Source organism: Pristis pectinata, chromosome 15 (assembly GCF_009764475.1).
Source record: "Pristis pectinata isolate sPriPec2 chromosome 15, sPriPec2.1.pri, whole genome shotgun sequence".
Lineage (NCBI taxonomy): Eukaryota > Metazoa > Chordata > Chondrichthyes > Rhinopristiformes > Pristidae > Pristis > Pristis pectinata.
This window is the reverse complement of record NC_067419.1, coordinates 20,245,425-20,259,063: the sequence shown is the minus strand read 5'-3', so window position 1 is coordinate 20,259,063 and position 13,639 is coordinate 20,245,425. Positions and strand designations below refer to the sequence as shown.

The 13,639-nt window shown below is 40.2% G+C and overlaps 1 protein-coding gene across 1 annotated transcript in view; it reads right to left on the bottom strand.

Annotated features, from left to right (window-relative positions):
- LOC127578324 (cystine/glutamate transporter-like) overlaps positions 1-13,247 on the bottom strand; it is a 28,932-nt gene extending 15,685 nt beyond the window's left edge. The window contains exons 1-3 of the mRNA XM_052030222.1: positions 12,912-13,247; positions 7,817-7,943; positions 780-895 (exon numbers count right to left, since the gene is read on the bottom strand). Coding sequence (XP_051886182.1) covers positions 780-895; positions 7,817-7,943; positions 12,912-13,131 — 463 coding nt within the window. The 5' untranslated portion in view covers positions 13,132-13,247. The remainder of the gene's footprint in view (positions 1-779; positions 896-7,816; positions 7,944-12,911) is intronic.
- Between the last annotated feature and the right edge of the window lie 392 nt (positions 13,248-13,639).

The window sequence follows — 13,639 nt, the reverse complement described above, 5'->3', positions numbered from 1 at the left end:
CTATGAGTGGAAAAGTCAATACCTCCATTATATCTGTTTAGGTGGTTTATAACTTGCAAATAAGATATCTTCTGCCACATCCTACAAATTACCAGGCATACTCTGTCAAGGCAAAATTAGTTTTTTCACGTTGCTAATTCTCCTGTTTTTAATATGTCGGCTTAGGAGCTTCAAGAATGCGTATCACTGGCAAAGGATCATTAGTTGGTCTGTTTTCCTTCATTGATACTGAAGAAAGATTTACAGACCTGACACTCCCGAGCCTTCAATTTCTTCTGATCTTGTCCCCTCTCCATTAGTAGAGTGAGGTGGGAATTAAATGTAATCAGGATCCCTCCCATCTCTCAGGGTTTCAGATAAGCAACTATTTCACTGGCTGAGCAGCTTGGTGCAGGGTTTGGGGACAGAGGTACAAGAGCATTGTGGGCTTTAACTGACTACAGTTTGCCCATCGACACTCAACAATACATTTTAGGTACGTGTTAAATTTCCCCTTTTTTTGAAATGAGCCACATTCCATGCAGTTGATTAAAATTAAAAATTGTGCTTTATGTTGTAAATGGCTGTCTTTTCACTACCCCCAACAATATTTACATATCATTATACTAAACATGCCACACGTGAGCTGTAGAACCAGTACAGTCCAAATTCTGGACCTCCACACACAATGAGTGCCATTTTGATATTGAAAAGTAAAGGGAAACTCAGGCCTGGATTTTTAAACCTTGTGAGAGACAGTTCACTTTTCTGAGACACTTGAGCAAAGCAATGTTACTTACAGACTCCAACAACTGTGAGAAGCTTTACTGCCAAAGCTGGAGCAGGACAAGGGGCAAAGAATGGTTCAACGATGTAGCGTCCAAACGACAAGCCAACAACAGCAGTGATTGCTGGTCTGCTCAAAAGAGAGGACATATGAATAAAATATCAATAAGTGTTATTGTAGAGTTGAATGCAGGCTTTATAAAGGACACATGTGGTCTGATAAGAGAAGGGAAGAGAACAAATGGTATTTCTTTTCTTAATATGGTTCAGCTTCACAAATTTTTATAATTATGATACCAAATGTAGTCGAGGAATAGTGGAAATAAGTCACAAAAAGAAATGCATTTAAGACTGAGCATTAACCATTTCAAAATCAACACTGAAGTTTGGGAAAACTATCCTTAAATGGTAAATTCTTCTTCTTCTCTCTGCAGTACTTTCACTTTAAGTAATAACTTTCACACCTGTAAAATAATCTACAGGAGCTCTCCAGTCCAACCCACCATCAACAACCCACCAACACCCAAATCCAACAGCAACAAACAATGTGCTGGAGGAACGCAGTGGGTCGAGCAGCATGTTCTCTTGTGCCTCCACCAGCCTCTCTAACTTTCATAAATTTGATGCGTCTCACTGTCTCATGGTCTAATCCTCACCATCTTGATAAGATAGGATATCTTTATTAGTCACATGTACATCGAAACACACAGTGAAATGCATCTTTTGCATAGAGTGTTCTGGGGACCAGCCCGCAAGTGTCGCCACACTTCCGGCGCCAACATAGCATGCCCACAATTTTCTAACCCATAAGTCTTTGGAACGTGGGAGGAAACCAGAGCACCCAGAGGAAACCCACACAGACACAGGGAGAATGTACAAACTCCTTACAGACAGCAGCCGGAATTGAACCCGGGTCGCTGGTGCTGTAAAGCGTTACGCTAACCGCTACACTACCGTGCCTTACTTGGCCAAGTTCTGCAATCTCATTCCGTCTGTAACCATAGTTTTGATCTCCTACGATATCTTACTACATCGAATGATTATGAGAGTTAATAGGAATTATTTGCCTTAGACCAGTTCCAAAACTGTATCGAAATGTATGAGAAATGTGAAGGGAATGTCAGGCACTACCACTCAACATCTGAAAGGCAAAAGGGGGCAGTTGTCTCCAAGAACACGTCCTCCATTGATCTGGGTGTGAAATAGTGATTGGGGGTGGGTGGGGATGGGGAGTGAGGGGATCAGCTGGAGTAAAGAAGGAGAAAAAATTGACTGGGATCTGAGACCCCACCGGTAAAAATATTCACTGCCGGTAGCAGTGACAGTCACCTTTCCACAGATTTGTTCCAAGAGGCCACAAGGAGCACCTCTCTTATCTGTCTGTAGGTCATAAATGGATCAAGAAAGTCAGCAGCGTCCTCTTTGGCACTGTCAATGAATACATTGCCTTCACCATGAATATCAGTAGTTGGCATGAAAGGGTTCTTAGATTTTCTGCTGTGGCTATCTTCACTCATCTGTGGGAAATTACAAACTATCCACATGCAGCCAGCAAGGCACAAGAAGACCAGCCAGGGGCATTCACTAAATGAAAAGATTTAATCCCATCAATATTCATCACAACATGTTCAGTGAGGTTTCTTTATCAAGCAACAATCAAACTTTTCTACCATCCCCCTTAGTATTTACCCAGGGACAAAGACTTCCCGACTGGCCTTCTGCCACTGGAGATGGGGGATACTTACTGGATAACTCACAGTAAACATGTTCAGAGATCATTTGTGGCTTCTAATTCATTAAGCTTGTTAAACTGGCACTTCCTGTTCATTACACACAAATTTTGTGGGCGGCTGGCTCCGTGTTGTTCACTGGCCTCGGCAGGGGCCAATTTTTTGAGTGGGCATCACCATTTAAAAATCATCTACTCTGAATGCTGAATGGGGAGTTTGGACTGGGTTTATTCCGTAGTGCAGTTGGATGAGTTGCTGCTAGCCAGCCTGATCAGAGAGGGGCTCCTGTCCCCATCCCCCCTCCTCCTTCCCCACATGTACTCACTGTTCTGCTGGTGCAAGGCCAGAGCCTGAGCCCTCATGATACCAAGATTGTGCAGCACAGAGTAGACCATTAAAAATCTGGACACCCCCTGTCCCAATTCCCCATTCACCAATCATCTCGCATCTTGCCTTCCCTCTGATAGGCCATCTCAGCATCTTCTTGACCACAATATCAAAACAAAAGCCACCACAACATTGACATTCCAAACTGGACCAATAAATCCAAACGTCTCAACTTCGACACTGACATTAGTTAATTAACACTGTGCATTTCTTTAGCACTAATCTTCCATGTGCCTTGCCTACCTTGTGCATCCACACAGTAAGTACTACTCTAGTAGCTATAGCATTGTGCTGTTGAATATCAGTGGTGGAGGCTGCTAATGGACTTGACCAGCCTTGAGCAGCTCAGCTCCAGGAGGCATCGCTTTGGAAAACAGCAACAGCAAACGTTATGAAGTGGCAGTGCTGAATCCATGGATTCTCCTGTGGGTCAGCACAACAGAATCATACTCCACAGAACCACTGGCGCTCCCATGGACAGCACCCCAACAAGACTGAAGCTTCTCCGGATGACACGACAGCAGATTCACTGAGTACTTAAGTGGTCAACTTTGTCAGATTTCATATGGCAGCACGACATTTGTTGTACAAACCTTGCCTGTGTGTGCATGTGTTCTCCAATGAGTCAAGAGCCATGTCACCAGCACACAGCTTTCACTGCCCAGAGAGAGAGACAGAAAGATGGACATCTTTCATTTGCCATTGTCATTTAAATACATTTGGCATGGTGAAAGAAGGCATTATGACTGTCATCAGTGTACCAGGTATTGACCTGTATGAAGTGCTGCGTATGGCGGAAAGAACAGTTCGTTCTGGCTTTTTAAAAAATATATATAAAGGCTAATTTGTGAGTGGGGAAGAAAAGGGGTTAAACTGTGAAACCTAGGCAAAAGCATTATCTAAAGATAACCTCTAATGCTCAGATAGTAGAACAAACCTTATCTGTGGTTTTCACAGACAAATAAACAAGCAAGAACACACCTTGAGCAATAGAGAAATAGGCAGCACTATAGAGATAAGGGAGTGGAAAGCAGGAGTAGAGGTGCCATGGAAAAAAATTTATTTGTGATAGGTAACACTGGCAATGCCACAAGGAGCATCTCCCTGATCTTTCTGTCTGTAGATCATAAATGGACCTGAGTCCACAGCCAGATCACGCTCTTCCAAATCATTAATGTATATCGTGAACAGTTGCAGGCCCAGCACTGACCCCTGCGGCACCTCGCTCACCACTGATTGCCAACCAGAGAAACACCCATTATCCCAACTCTCTGCCTTCTATTGGTTAACCAATCCTCTATCCATGCTAATACATTACACCCAACTCTATGCATCCTTATCTTATGGATAAATCTTTTATGTTGCACTTTATCAAACACCTTCTGGAAATCCAAGTATATAACATACACCTGTTCCCCTCTATCCACTGCACTCATTACATCCTCAAAGAACTGCAGTAAGTTTGTCAAACAGGACCTGCCCTTCCTGAATCCATGCTGTGTCTGCCTGATGGAACCACTTCTACCCAGATGTCTTGCTATTTCTTCCTTGATGATAGCTTCAAGCATTTTCCCGACTACAGAGGTTAAGCTAACTGGCCTATAGATACCTGCCTTTTGCCTACATTCTTTTTTAAACAGTGCCGTGACATTCACTGTCTTCCAAACCACTGGGACCTTCCCAGAGTCCAGAGAATTTTGGTAAATTATCACGAACACCTCTACTATAACTTCCGCCATTTCTTTCAGTACCCTGGGATGCATCCCATCAGGACCAGGGGACTGGTCTACCTTTAGGCCCACTAGCTTGCTCAGCACTACCTCTTTAGTGACAGTGATTGTTTTGAGTTCCTCACCTCCCATCGCATCCATAACATCTCTCTTTAGCAGGTTAGATGTGTCCTTCACTGTGAAGACCGACAGAAAATAGTCGTTCAATGCCTCGGCCATTTCCACATTAACCAATATTAATTCCCCCTTCTCATCTTCCAAGGGATCTACGTTCACTTTAGCCACCCTTTTCCGCTTTATATAATTATAGAAACTTTTACTATCTATTTTTATGTTTTGTGCTAGGTTACTTTCATAATCTATCTTCCCTTTCCTTATTGCTTGCTTAGTGGTTCTTTCTTGCTTTTTAAAGTTTTCCCAATCTTCCAGTTTCCCACTACTCTTAGCAACATTGTATGCATGAGCTTTTAGCTTGATGCATTCTTTTATTTCCTTAGTTATCCAAGGCTGGTTCTCCCAACCCTTGCTGTCCTTGCTTTTAACTGGAATATACTCTACTTCCTATACAGTCATGACTGTGTAGCCAGATTCTGCTCTAACTCCATCTACAAGTTTGCAGATAATACCACCATTGTAGGCCATATCTCAAACAGCGATGAGTCAGAGTACAGGAAGGAGATAGAGAGCTTAGTGGAATGGGGTCATGACAACAAACTTTACCTCAATGTCAACAAAACAAAAGAGCTGGTCATTGAATTCAGGAACGGGGGCGGTGTACATGCACCTGTCTACATCAATGGTGCTGAGGTCGAGAGGATTGACAGCTTCAAGTTCCTGGGAGTGAACATCACCAACAGCCTGTCTTGGTCAAATCACGTAGAAGCCACGGCCAAGAAAGCTCACCAGTGCCTCTACTTCCTCAGGAGTAATGCAGAGGTCCAAAATTCATTTAGCTGCCAAGCAGTCTTTCCAAGATAATAAATATTCAATCCCAGTTTTGTAATCACTTGCTTAAAACATTTCATTGTACTACTTACCAACTTACTCTCAATTCAGTAAAGTTGACAGTAACCATTTAAGCCTTATTTTAGAAACTGTGCAATGACCACATAGCAACTGGATAATGAAGAAGTAGAATTTCTTCTGATTGTGGTCTGTCTCTCTCTGACTCGATCTATAATGGCAGGAAAGTGATACGAGTCCAGTGTGTGTGAAATTTGTACATTCTCTCTGTGGCTGCATGTTTCCCCTGGGTACTCTGGCTTTCCTTGCACTTCTCAAAGATATGCAGGTTGGTAGGTTAATTGGGCGCGGTAAATAAGTGAGTGGTAGAAGCTGGAGAGAACTGATGGCAATGTGTGGAGAATAAAATGAGGTTAGTATATGATTAGTGTAAGTGGGCATTTGATACAGACTCGGAGCCTGTTTCCAGCTGCATGACTGGAATACAGATGTTGAGGTTCTTCAGTTGACTCTCTGCTGAGCCAGTAAGAAGTGTTAGGTTCAGGCCCCCTGTTCAACCTGCAAAATACATTCAATAACCTGCAGCTTTCACTGATAAGTGAAAGCTTCCAGTAAATTGATTGACTCCACACAATCCTATTCCATCATACCCAGGAGCATATAAAAGAATTAAAGATGGGCAAGCAATCAGAGATATAATCTTTCATACCTTGGACTTTCAAATCAACAACTTCATGAAACTGTGGTGCATGTCAATTAGGAGATTCCTCTGACCTTGTCCTATACTGAACTGGCTCAAAAACAAACATGGTGAAGGTGACATATGTTGATGTTTAGGCTAAGAAGACCTCTTCACTTTTTGGATATGTATTGAGTAGACTTTGGTTTGGTCTAACATTGCCTAGTTGCAGCACAAAGCTCTTTTTAGCATGCTTCAGAAAAGAGGATTTAGAAATTCCTAACAATTTCAAAGTTCACACAGGAATTTGGTCAAGTACATTAAACAATGTACTTAATAACAAAACACACTGATGAACTTCAGCCTCCATGCCTGAAAGCAGTGAAGAAAATGATTCCTACAAGAACAATTGAATTTCTGGATTATTTATCCAGTTCCTGAACATCTAGTCCACAAACAATGCAACTGCACCTCATTCCCCTAGATAGTTTTGGAATTAGAAAGGGGTGGAGGCAAGGGGAAGAGAGAGAGAGAGAGAGAGAGTGAGAGAGACAGAGAGAGACAGGGAGAGAATGAGACAGATAATGAGACAGAGAGAGACACAAACACAGAGAGAGACAGATAGATAGATAGATAGATAGATAGATAGATAGATAGATAGATAGATAGATAGATAGATAGATAGATAGATAGATAGACAAACAGAGACAGAGAGAGAGCGAGACAGAGAGAGGCACACAGACAGACACAGAGAGAGCGAGAGAGCAAGAGAGAGAGAGGGAGAGAGAGAGAGAGAGAGAGAGAGAGAGAGAGAGAGAGAGAGAAGTTCTCTTGGAGTTGGAATTGGAGCCAAGGTGTGTTACCTGGATGTTGGTAGGTCATCTTCAAGTAGGTTCACTACTACTCTGTGCTTCAATATCAATGTGGGCAGCTGGAGTCAAAGGGATGGGGCTCCGGCAGTGTGTGTCCAGCAGCAGGAGGAGGTGTTTGGACATGAAACTTGGGGTTTCTAGTATTGGGATTCGTGGGGGAGGTGGGTGGGAATCTGAGGCAATTTGTCACATCGTGTATGGGGGGCTATTTTGCAAGACACATTTTTAAAATCTCAAATACAATTTTTTCCAGTTTGCATGCAAAATCAATACATTAAAAAGAAAATTAATATTTTAATTTGCAATCACATTAATTGCAATTGATTGATTGAGCTATTTACTGTCCACATGTTTTCCAATATTTTGATTCTGATAAGGATATTTCATTCGGCTAAATCAATTTTTATTTCAGTTCTAATGAAAATTCATTGATGTGAAATGTCAATTAAGCTTCTTTCTGCCCAGTTACTGTATTTCCTGTTTTTATTTCAGACTTCCAATATCCATTATAGTTAGCTTTTATACATCCTCTCTATTTGTAAAGGCAGCGTAGCACAAATACATCTTTAATATAATGTTTATTCTAAAAGAGTTGGAGCTATTGTTTGTTTGAAAGTTTGTGCATTAAGAATCTGTATACTTGATTTGGCAGAAAGTTCAAGATTATTAACAATAATCATTGGATCCTACCTGATTATGATGATTTCACTCCATAATCGAAGGAAGGCTGGAAGTGGGCCCAAAGTCTCCAGAATATAGATATAGTGACCACCGGATTTCTTAATGCTTGTTCCAAGTTCTGCATATGATAGAGCTCCTGGCACCCAAGGAGACAGATAAAATGTCTTAAACCACTGTTAGCATATTTCACTTCACATTCTTCAATTTACTGGTCAGTATACTTTTGCCCTTAACTTGCTGTCCTTAGGATTCCCATACACTTTTTGCTCTGATACTTATGGAATGAGCAATTGTTGATATCATGAATTTCCACTACCTCTCTTCATTTCTCCAGTTCTATGGCTGTGAATCATTAAATGGTTAAAAGAAGATAGGAGGAGGAGTTGGCAATTTAACTTCTTAAGCCTGAATTCCCATTTGCCTACTGACCTAATTCCAAATAACCATCTTGCTTCCTATTCATCAGTACCTCTGTTAAAAGATCTATAATTTATTATTTGCCAACCTCAAGATCTCATAGTAAAAATTGATGGTGGCATATTGGGGGTGGGGGGGGGGGTGGGGGTGGGTGGGCCTGAATTGATTGAAGTTTTCAAGACATTAAGTGGACATATTGTCAACTGAAGGAACTATTCTGTTGTTTTGTTTTTCTGCTTAGCATACGTACAAGTAGTCCTGTATTTCAGCTTCATTAGGTTTGCATCATCATTTTTTAGATATATCTGGTGCTGCTTCCAACATGGCCTTTGGCACTTCTCATTGAACAAGGTTTGACCCATGACTTCCAGGCAATGGTAGTAATGCTAGGCATTGAGGTCACAATTTATGGTGGAGTTCTTTTCTGCTACTGCTGATGGTCCGCTTGACCATGTGATGTCCAGGTTTGACTGCTAGATCTATTCTGAGTCTATCCCGTTCAGCACATTCGTAATGCCAGAAAGCATGACGGATGGAGTCTGCATTGTGAAGACAGGACTTTGTCTCCAAAGCTATCATGGACAGGTGCATCAGGCAAAGATAGATTGGTAAGGGTGAGATCAAGTAGGTTTATCCCTTTGTTAGTTTACTGCCTGCTGCAGACCCAGTCTGGCAGCCATGTCCTTCAGCCTGGCCAGCTTTGATTGCTACAATAAAATTAATGGCAATACCTAGCAGATCAAGTGGCAGTTGTAGACATAGAAACAGTTAACATTTATTCTAGCATCAGTGTTTATTTAAATTTTGTATATTCTAGGCCTCCAGATGGAAAAGCCATCATTATTGATAATTTCCTGTACTTGTCCCAGATAGTTAAATGACCAATGTACATAGACATTGCAGTCACCCTGGACCATACTTCCACCATTTAGAAAATACTCCAAGTATCTTTCTTTCCGTTCAAGCTGGATGATCTCATACTTGTCTGCTCTGAAAAATATTTATCATAGTATTGCTAACAATCTATTAAATCCTTTTTGTAATCTTTTGCTTCCAGCTGCTATATCCCCTACTAGTTCCCTACTTATTCCCATTAAAATAGTCCCCTTGTTAATTGATCTTGTTAATTGTTCTTTCCCCGCAGTACTGTACCCCTCTGATTAAAATCTGTTGTCATCCCCCACCCTACAAAATCCAACCTTTGACTTATCATTCATGCCAACCACCACCACACACGCAACTTCCACTCCAAAGATTTTAACTTTGGTTCCCCAATTTACATGCATCTTTCCTAAATCCCTGTGTTTGCATCACTCCAAACCATCCCCACAACAGTACCAAATGTCTTTTATCAAAGTCACTAATAATATCCATTTGATTGTGACAAGGACTCTCTATCCGTCCTTATACTGTTTAAACTGGTGCAGCCTTTGACATGGCTGACTACACCACTCTGCTCAGATGATTCTCCAGCTGAACAGGACCACACTCATCTAATTACTTTCTCTCATAAATTGTAAGTAACCCTGAGGAAGCTGCTTCTTTTCCCACTTCATTGTTTTTGTTTTCTTCTAGTATCCCAAGGCTCAAAGCTTTGACCAAGCTTGACCTAATTTCTTCTTATGTGCTCAATGTCTAATTATGCTTCATATTGCTTATGTGCCTTGAGATGTTCTTCTGTTTTAAATGTGTCATCCAAGAACAAAATGTTGTCGTCCTCAACAGTACACTTGAACATGTGGTTCTCTATCCTGTCAATTAAGGCAAAAGTAAACATGAAGATCAGCTGAGGCCCCAGCCTACCATCTGGCTCTGATCATTCAGCAAGCTAGGTCAATAATCGTCCTTCATTCTCACAAGCTTCAACTTTAGCAGTCTCTTCCAAAGAACTTTATCTAATGCTGTCTGAAAATCCATGTGAGTAACATCCATAGATGATCGCCTGTCCACCCTTTAGTCACCCTTCAAAATGGTCAATCCTCCATCTCAGATGCAATTTATCTTTATAATTCCTTAGTGTCTTTTAGTTGATCAGGAAAAATAAGCAAGGCTTTCAGTCACTCTATTCTTAATAATAGACTCAAGTGATTTCCCAACAACACATGCTAAGTTATCTGGTCTCTATTTCTTTGCCTTTCCTATCTTGAACTTAAGTAACACAGGGTGATATGTGCACTTTACCAATCCAGATGGCTCCTGAGTTGAGAGAATTATGAAAAAGAATGATTAAGGCAGTTTCCTTTACATCCCTGAGATGGAATCCATTTTGTCCAGGAGATGTTCACTCTTTTGTGCTATCATTTTGTTTAAAGTTACTATTTTGCTTACATTAATTTTGATGAGCCTGATTCCTGATTCAAAATTACTTGCCATGGAATACCTCAAAAGTTATCCTTTTCCTTTATTGCAAGCACAAAAGCAAAATAAGTATTCACCATTCCTTACACTTTATTTGCAATATCATGTCAACGTTTTCCAAGGGCCCACAGTGCTCCTGGTTACTCTCTTGCTCCTGACATAATTGTAAGAAATTATGTTCATTCTGATAGGCCTGGCAAGTTCCTTCATAGTCCATAGTTTTATTATATACCTTGTTATGTTTTGTCATTCTTTGCAAACCTCCCAGATTCCATAATTTTACAGATTTTGGGAACATGCAAATTTCCAATCCCTCTAGTTAGGGCTAATTATATACTGTGTTAAATCTTGGCTGCAATCCAAAATTTTAAGCTTTTGTTACTTCGATTGAACTTAAAGTTAACACATTAATATATTTCAAGCTCATATTCTTTAATGGTAAAATGGTTGAGTTATCCCAAAATGCAGTAAATCTATTTAAGGTTTACATTCCTGTAAATTCTACCTTAAATTTTTCATTCAATTTCTTAAGAGTATTGTAATATAGACATGCATGGCTTTAAATGTTTATCTCATGCCAAAGCTATGATTTGCACCATTTCCCAGCATTTTTTTCTTCACATTCCCCTAAGGGGGTTCTTTTCTAGCCAAACCAGATTTCAATAAACTATAACTACATTTTTGGAAGAATTTTCAGAAGGTCACAGGGACTCAGTCTAATCTTGTACATTTGAGCCACGTGTCAATATAAATATGCTGCAGCACTCTGAGTTCTGGCAAGGTCTTGACTTTGGCTAAGCCACATAAGGGATAGAGCAAAAGTAAACACATGGGAAGGAGATGAAAAATCTGGGGAAATTCAACCTCAACATATAATCATCAACAAATAGTTGAACACAATTGCACTGACAAGTTGGAATTGGTTTATTATTCCTACATGTACCAAGGTACAGTGCTTGTCTTGCATACTGTTCATACAGATCAATTTGTTACACAGTGCATTGAGGTAGTACAAGGTAAAACAATAACAGAATGCAGAATAAACTGTAACAGCTACAGAGAAAGTGCAGTGCAGGTAGACAATAAGGTGCAAGGTCATAATGAGGTATGACCTCGTGTAAGTAAAAAATATGCTATTATTCTCACTTGAAATTGCTATTTTCTTCAGACCGTACTACCAGTTTAGGACCCCCTCAAAGTTATTCCTAATGATTTCCTTTCATAAAGGACCTTTCATACCATCCCAACATACATTATAGCCAATGACCTTTGAAGCGTAGTAATTGTTAAACGTAATGTACCAGCCACTTTTCACACAACAAGGTGATAATTACCAGATATTTAAAAATGTTGACAATGGATGAATGTTGGTCAAGACGAAAGATTAACACCCTGCCTGTTTTCAAAAATAGCAATATGGTATCTTTTACAGCTCCTTGAGATGCTCACAGTTGAAAATCCCATCTGAAAGACACTTCCAATAGAATAGGTCTCTTACCAATAGGGTAGCTCTCTTATGTATTGATTGCACAGAAGTACCAGGCTGAATGTTTTTCCTCAAGTCCTTGGAGAGAGACTTGAACAAAGGTGAATATGCTAGCAGTTCAGGTGCCAAGATTCAAATGCATTACTAAGCTGAAGATAGTACCTACAGCAGACCACCGAGGGTGTTGCATTCTGAAATAAATATTGAGGGCATTTCTGCATAACATTTATGTCTTAAAATCAACGTACAAGGTCTCCTGTGCTCGAGTTTACTTGGCTTTAATATTTCATGATTCCTTTCTTCGTTTCACCTTGATCAACAATTGCACACTTTATGATTCCTGGAATTTCTACGATTTGGGCATTATATTGAAGTTTGCTCTGTGCATATGTGATTTCAGATCTTGTTAAAATACTTTCAGTCTTCATCAATAGCACACGTTTCCTGCGACGAGGTCTTCAGCTCTTGCTAATGTTAATCTGCAAAATGGTCACGAAGGCAATTTGACTGAAACAGCAGTACAGTATTAAAAGAAAACTCTTGCTCATATGTAGAGCCTTAACATTACCAGCACAGAACGGCTCCTCTGTAGAAAAAGACTTTTCAAACATTCATGTGCATGACAGTGTTCCTACAATGCAGGTTAATGAATTAGTTAAGATATCGAAGAGTTCATATATAGCGAATTAAGGGTACATTTTAAATAAACCCAATTTTAAATTAATGCCATTTTATGCTAGGATGCATGGAAATATCAATGCATTTATTATAATATGACAGGATGTATTTATTGCCTCACGGAGCCTCTCGATAAGAATTCCTTTCTAAGAACTCTGCACTCACCCAACATTGAGAGTATTCCACAGGCCAGCCAGATCACCAGGGATGCGCCGACGCTCCCAGAGTTGACCAAGACTCCTTTTGGTGAAATGAATATACCGCTGCCGATAATTGTACCAATTAAAAACGAAATGGCTCGGAACAACCCAACTTTCTTCCTCAAAAAGACGACTTCTTCCTTCCGCTCAATTTTGCTTTTCGTATTTTCTGAAGCATTTTCCATGATGTTCAGACAATAAAACAACGGGAAAGGTATAATGGTTAAGTCTTACAGAATATTTCTTTTAACGTTGCTCAATGTTTTGTCATGCACAGTATTCTTGTTTCCTGAGCCCAGCAGACCCCCCCCCCCCAACCATCCCCCACAAACTGCATCTGCAGAGAGCAAAGGCAGGGTTGGAATTGGTTCAAAGGAATTGCAGTTTGGCATGAATTCCGCCAGAGAGGGAACCAGACAAAAGGCATTGGAAGGAAGCCAAGAAGTCCAAAACAAAACTGAATAAATCAGAATTAATTTCCCATGTAATGTTCAATGAGTAAAAGTATAGAGAAAATTATCTCAAGAAAAGCTTGAAAATTAGCTAGTTTATCTCCTTCACCCACTGATAAAAAGTTGAAAATGGTAACATAAACCCAATGCTGACAATTAATAATCTGTAACGTGTGCAGATCTTTTGTTTTGTTTTTCTATGATACTGATCTCATTGCTGCTTTAGGGTAACTTTTTGTAT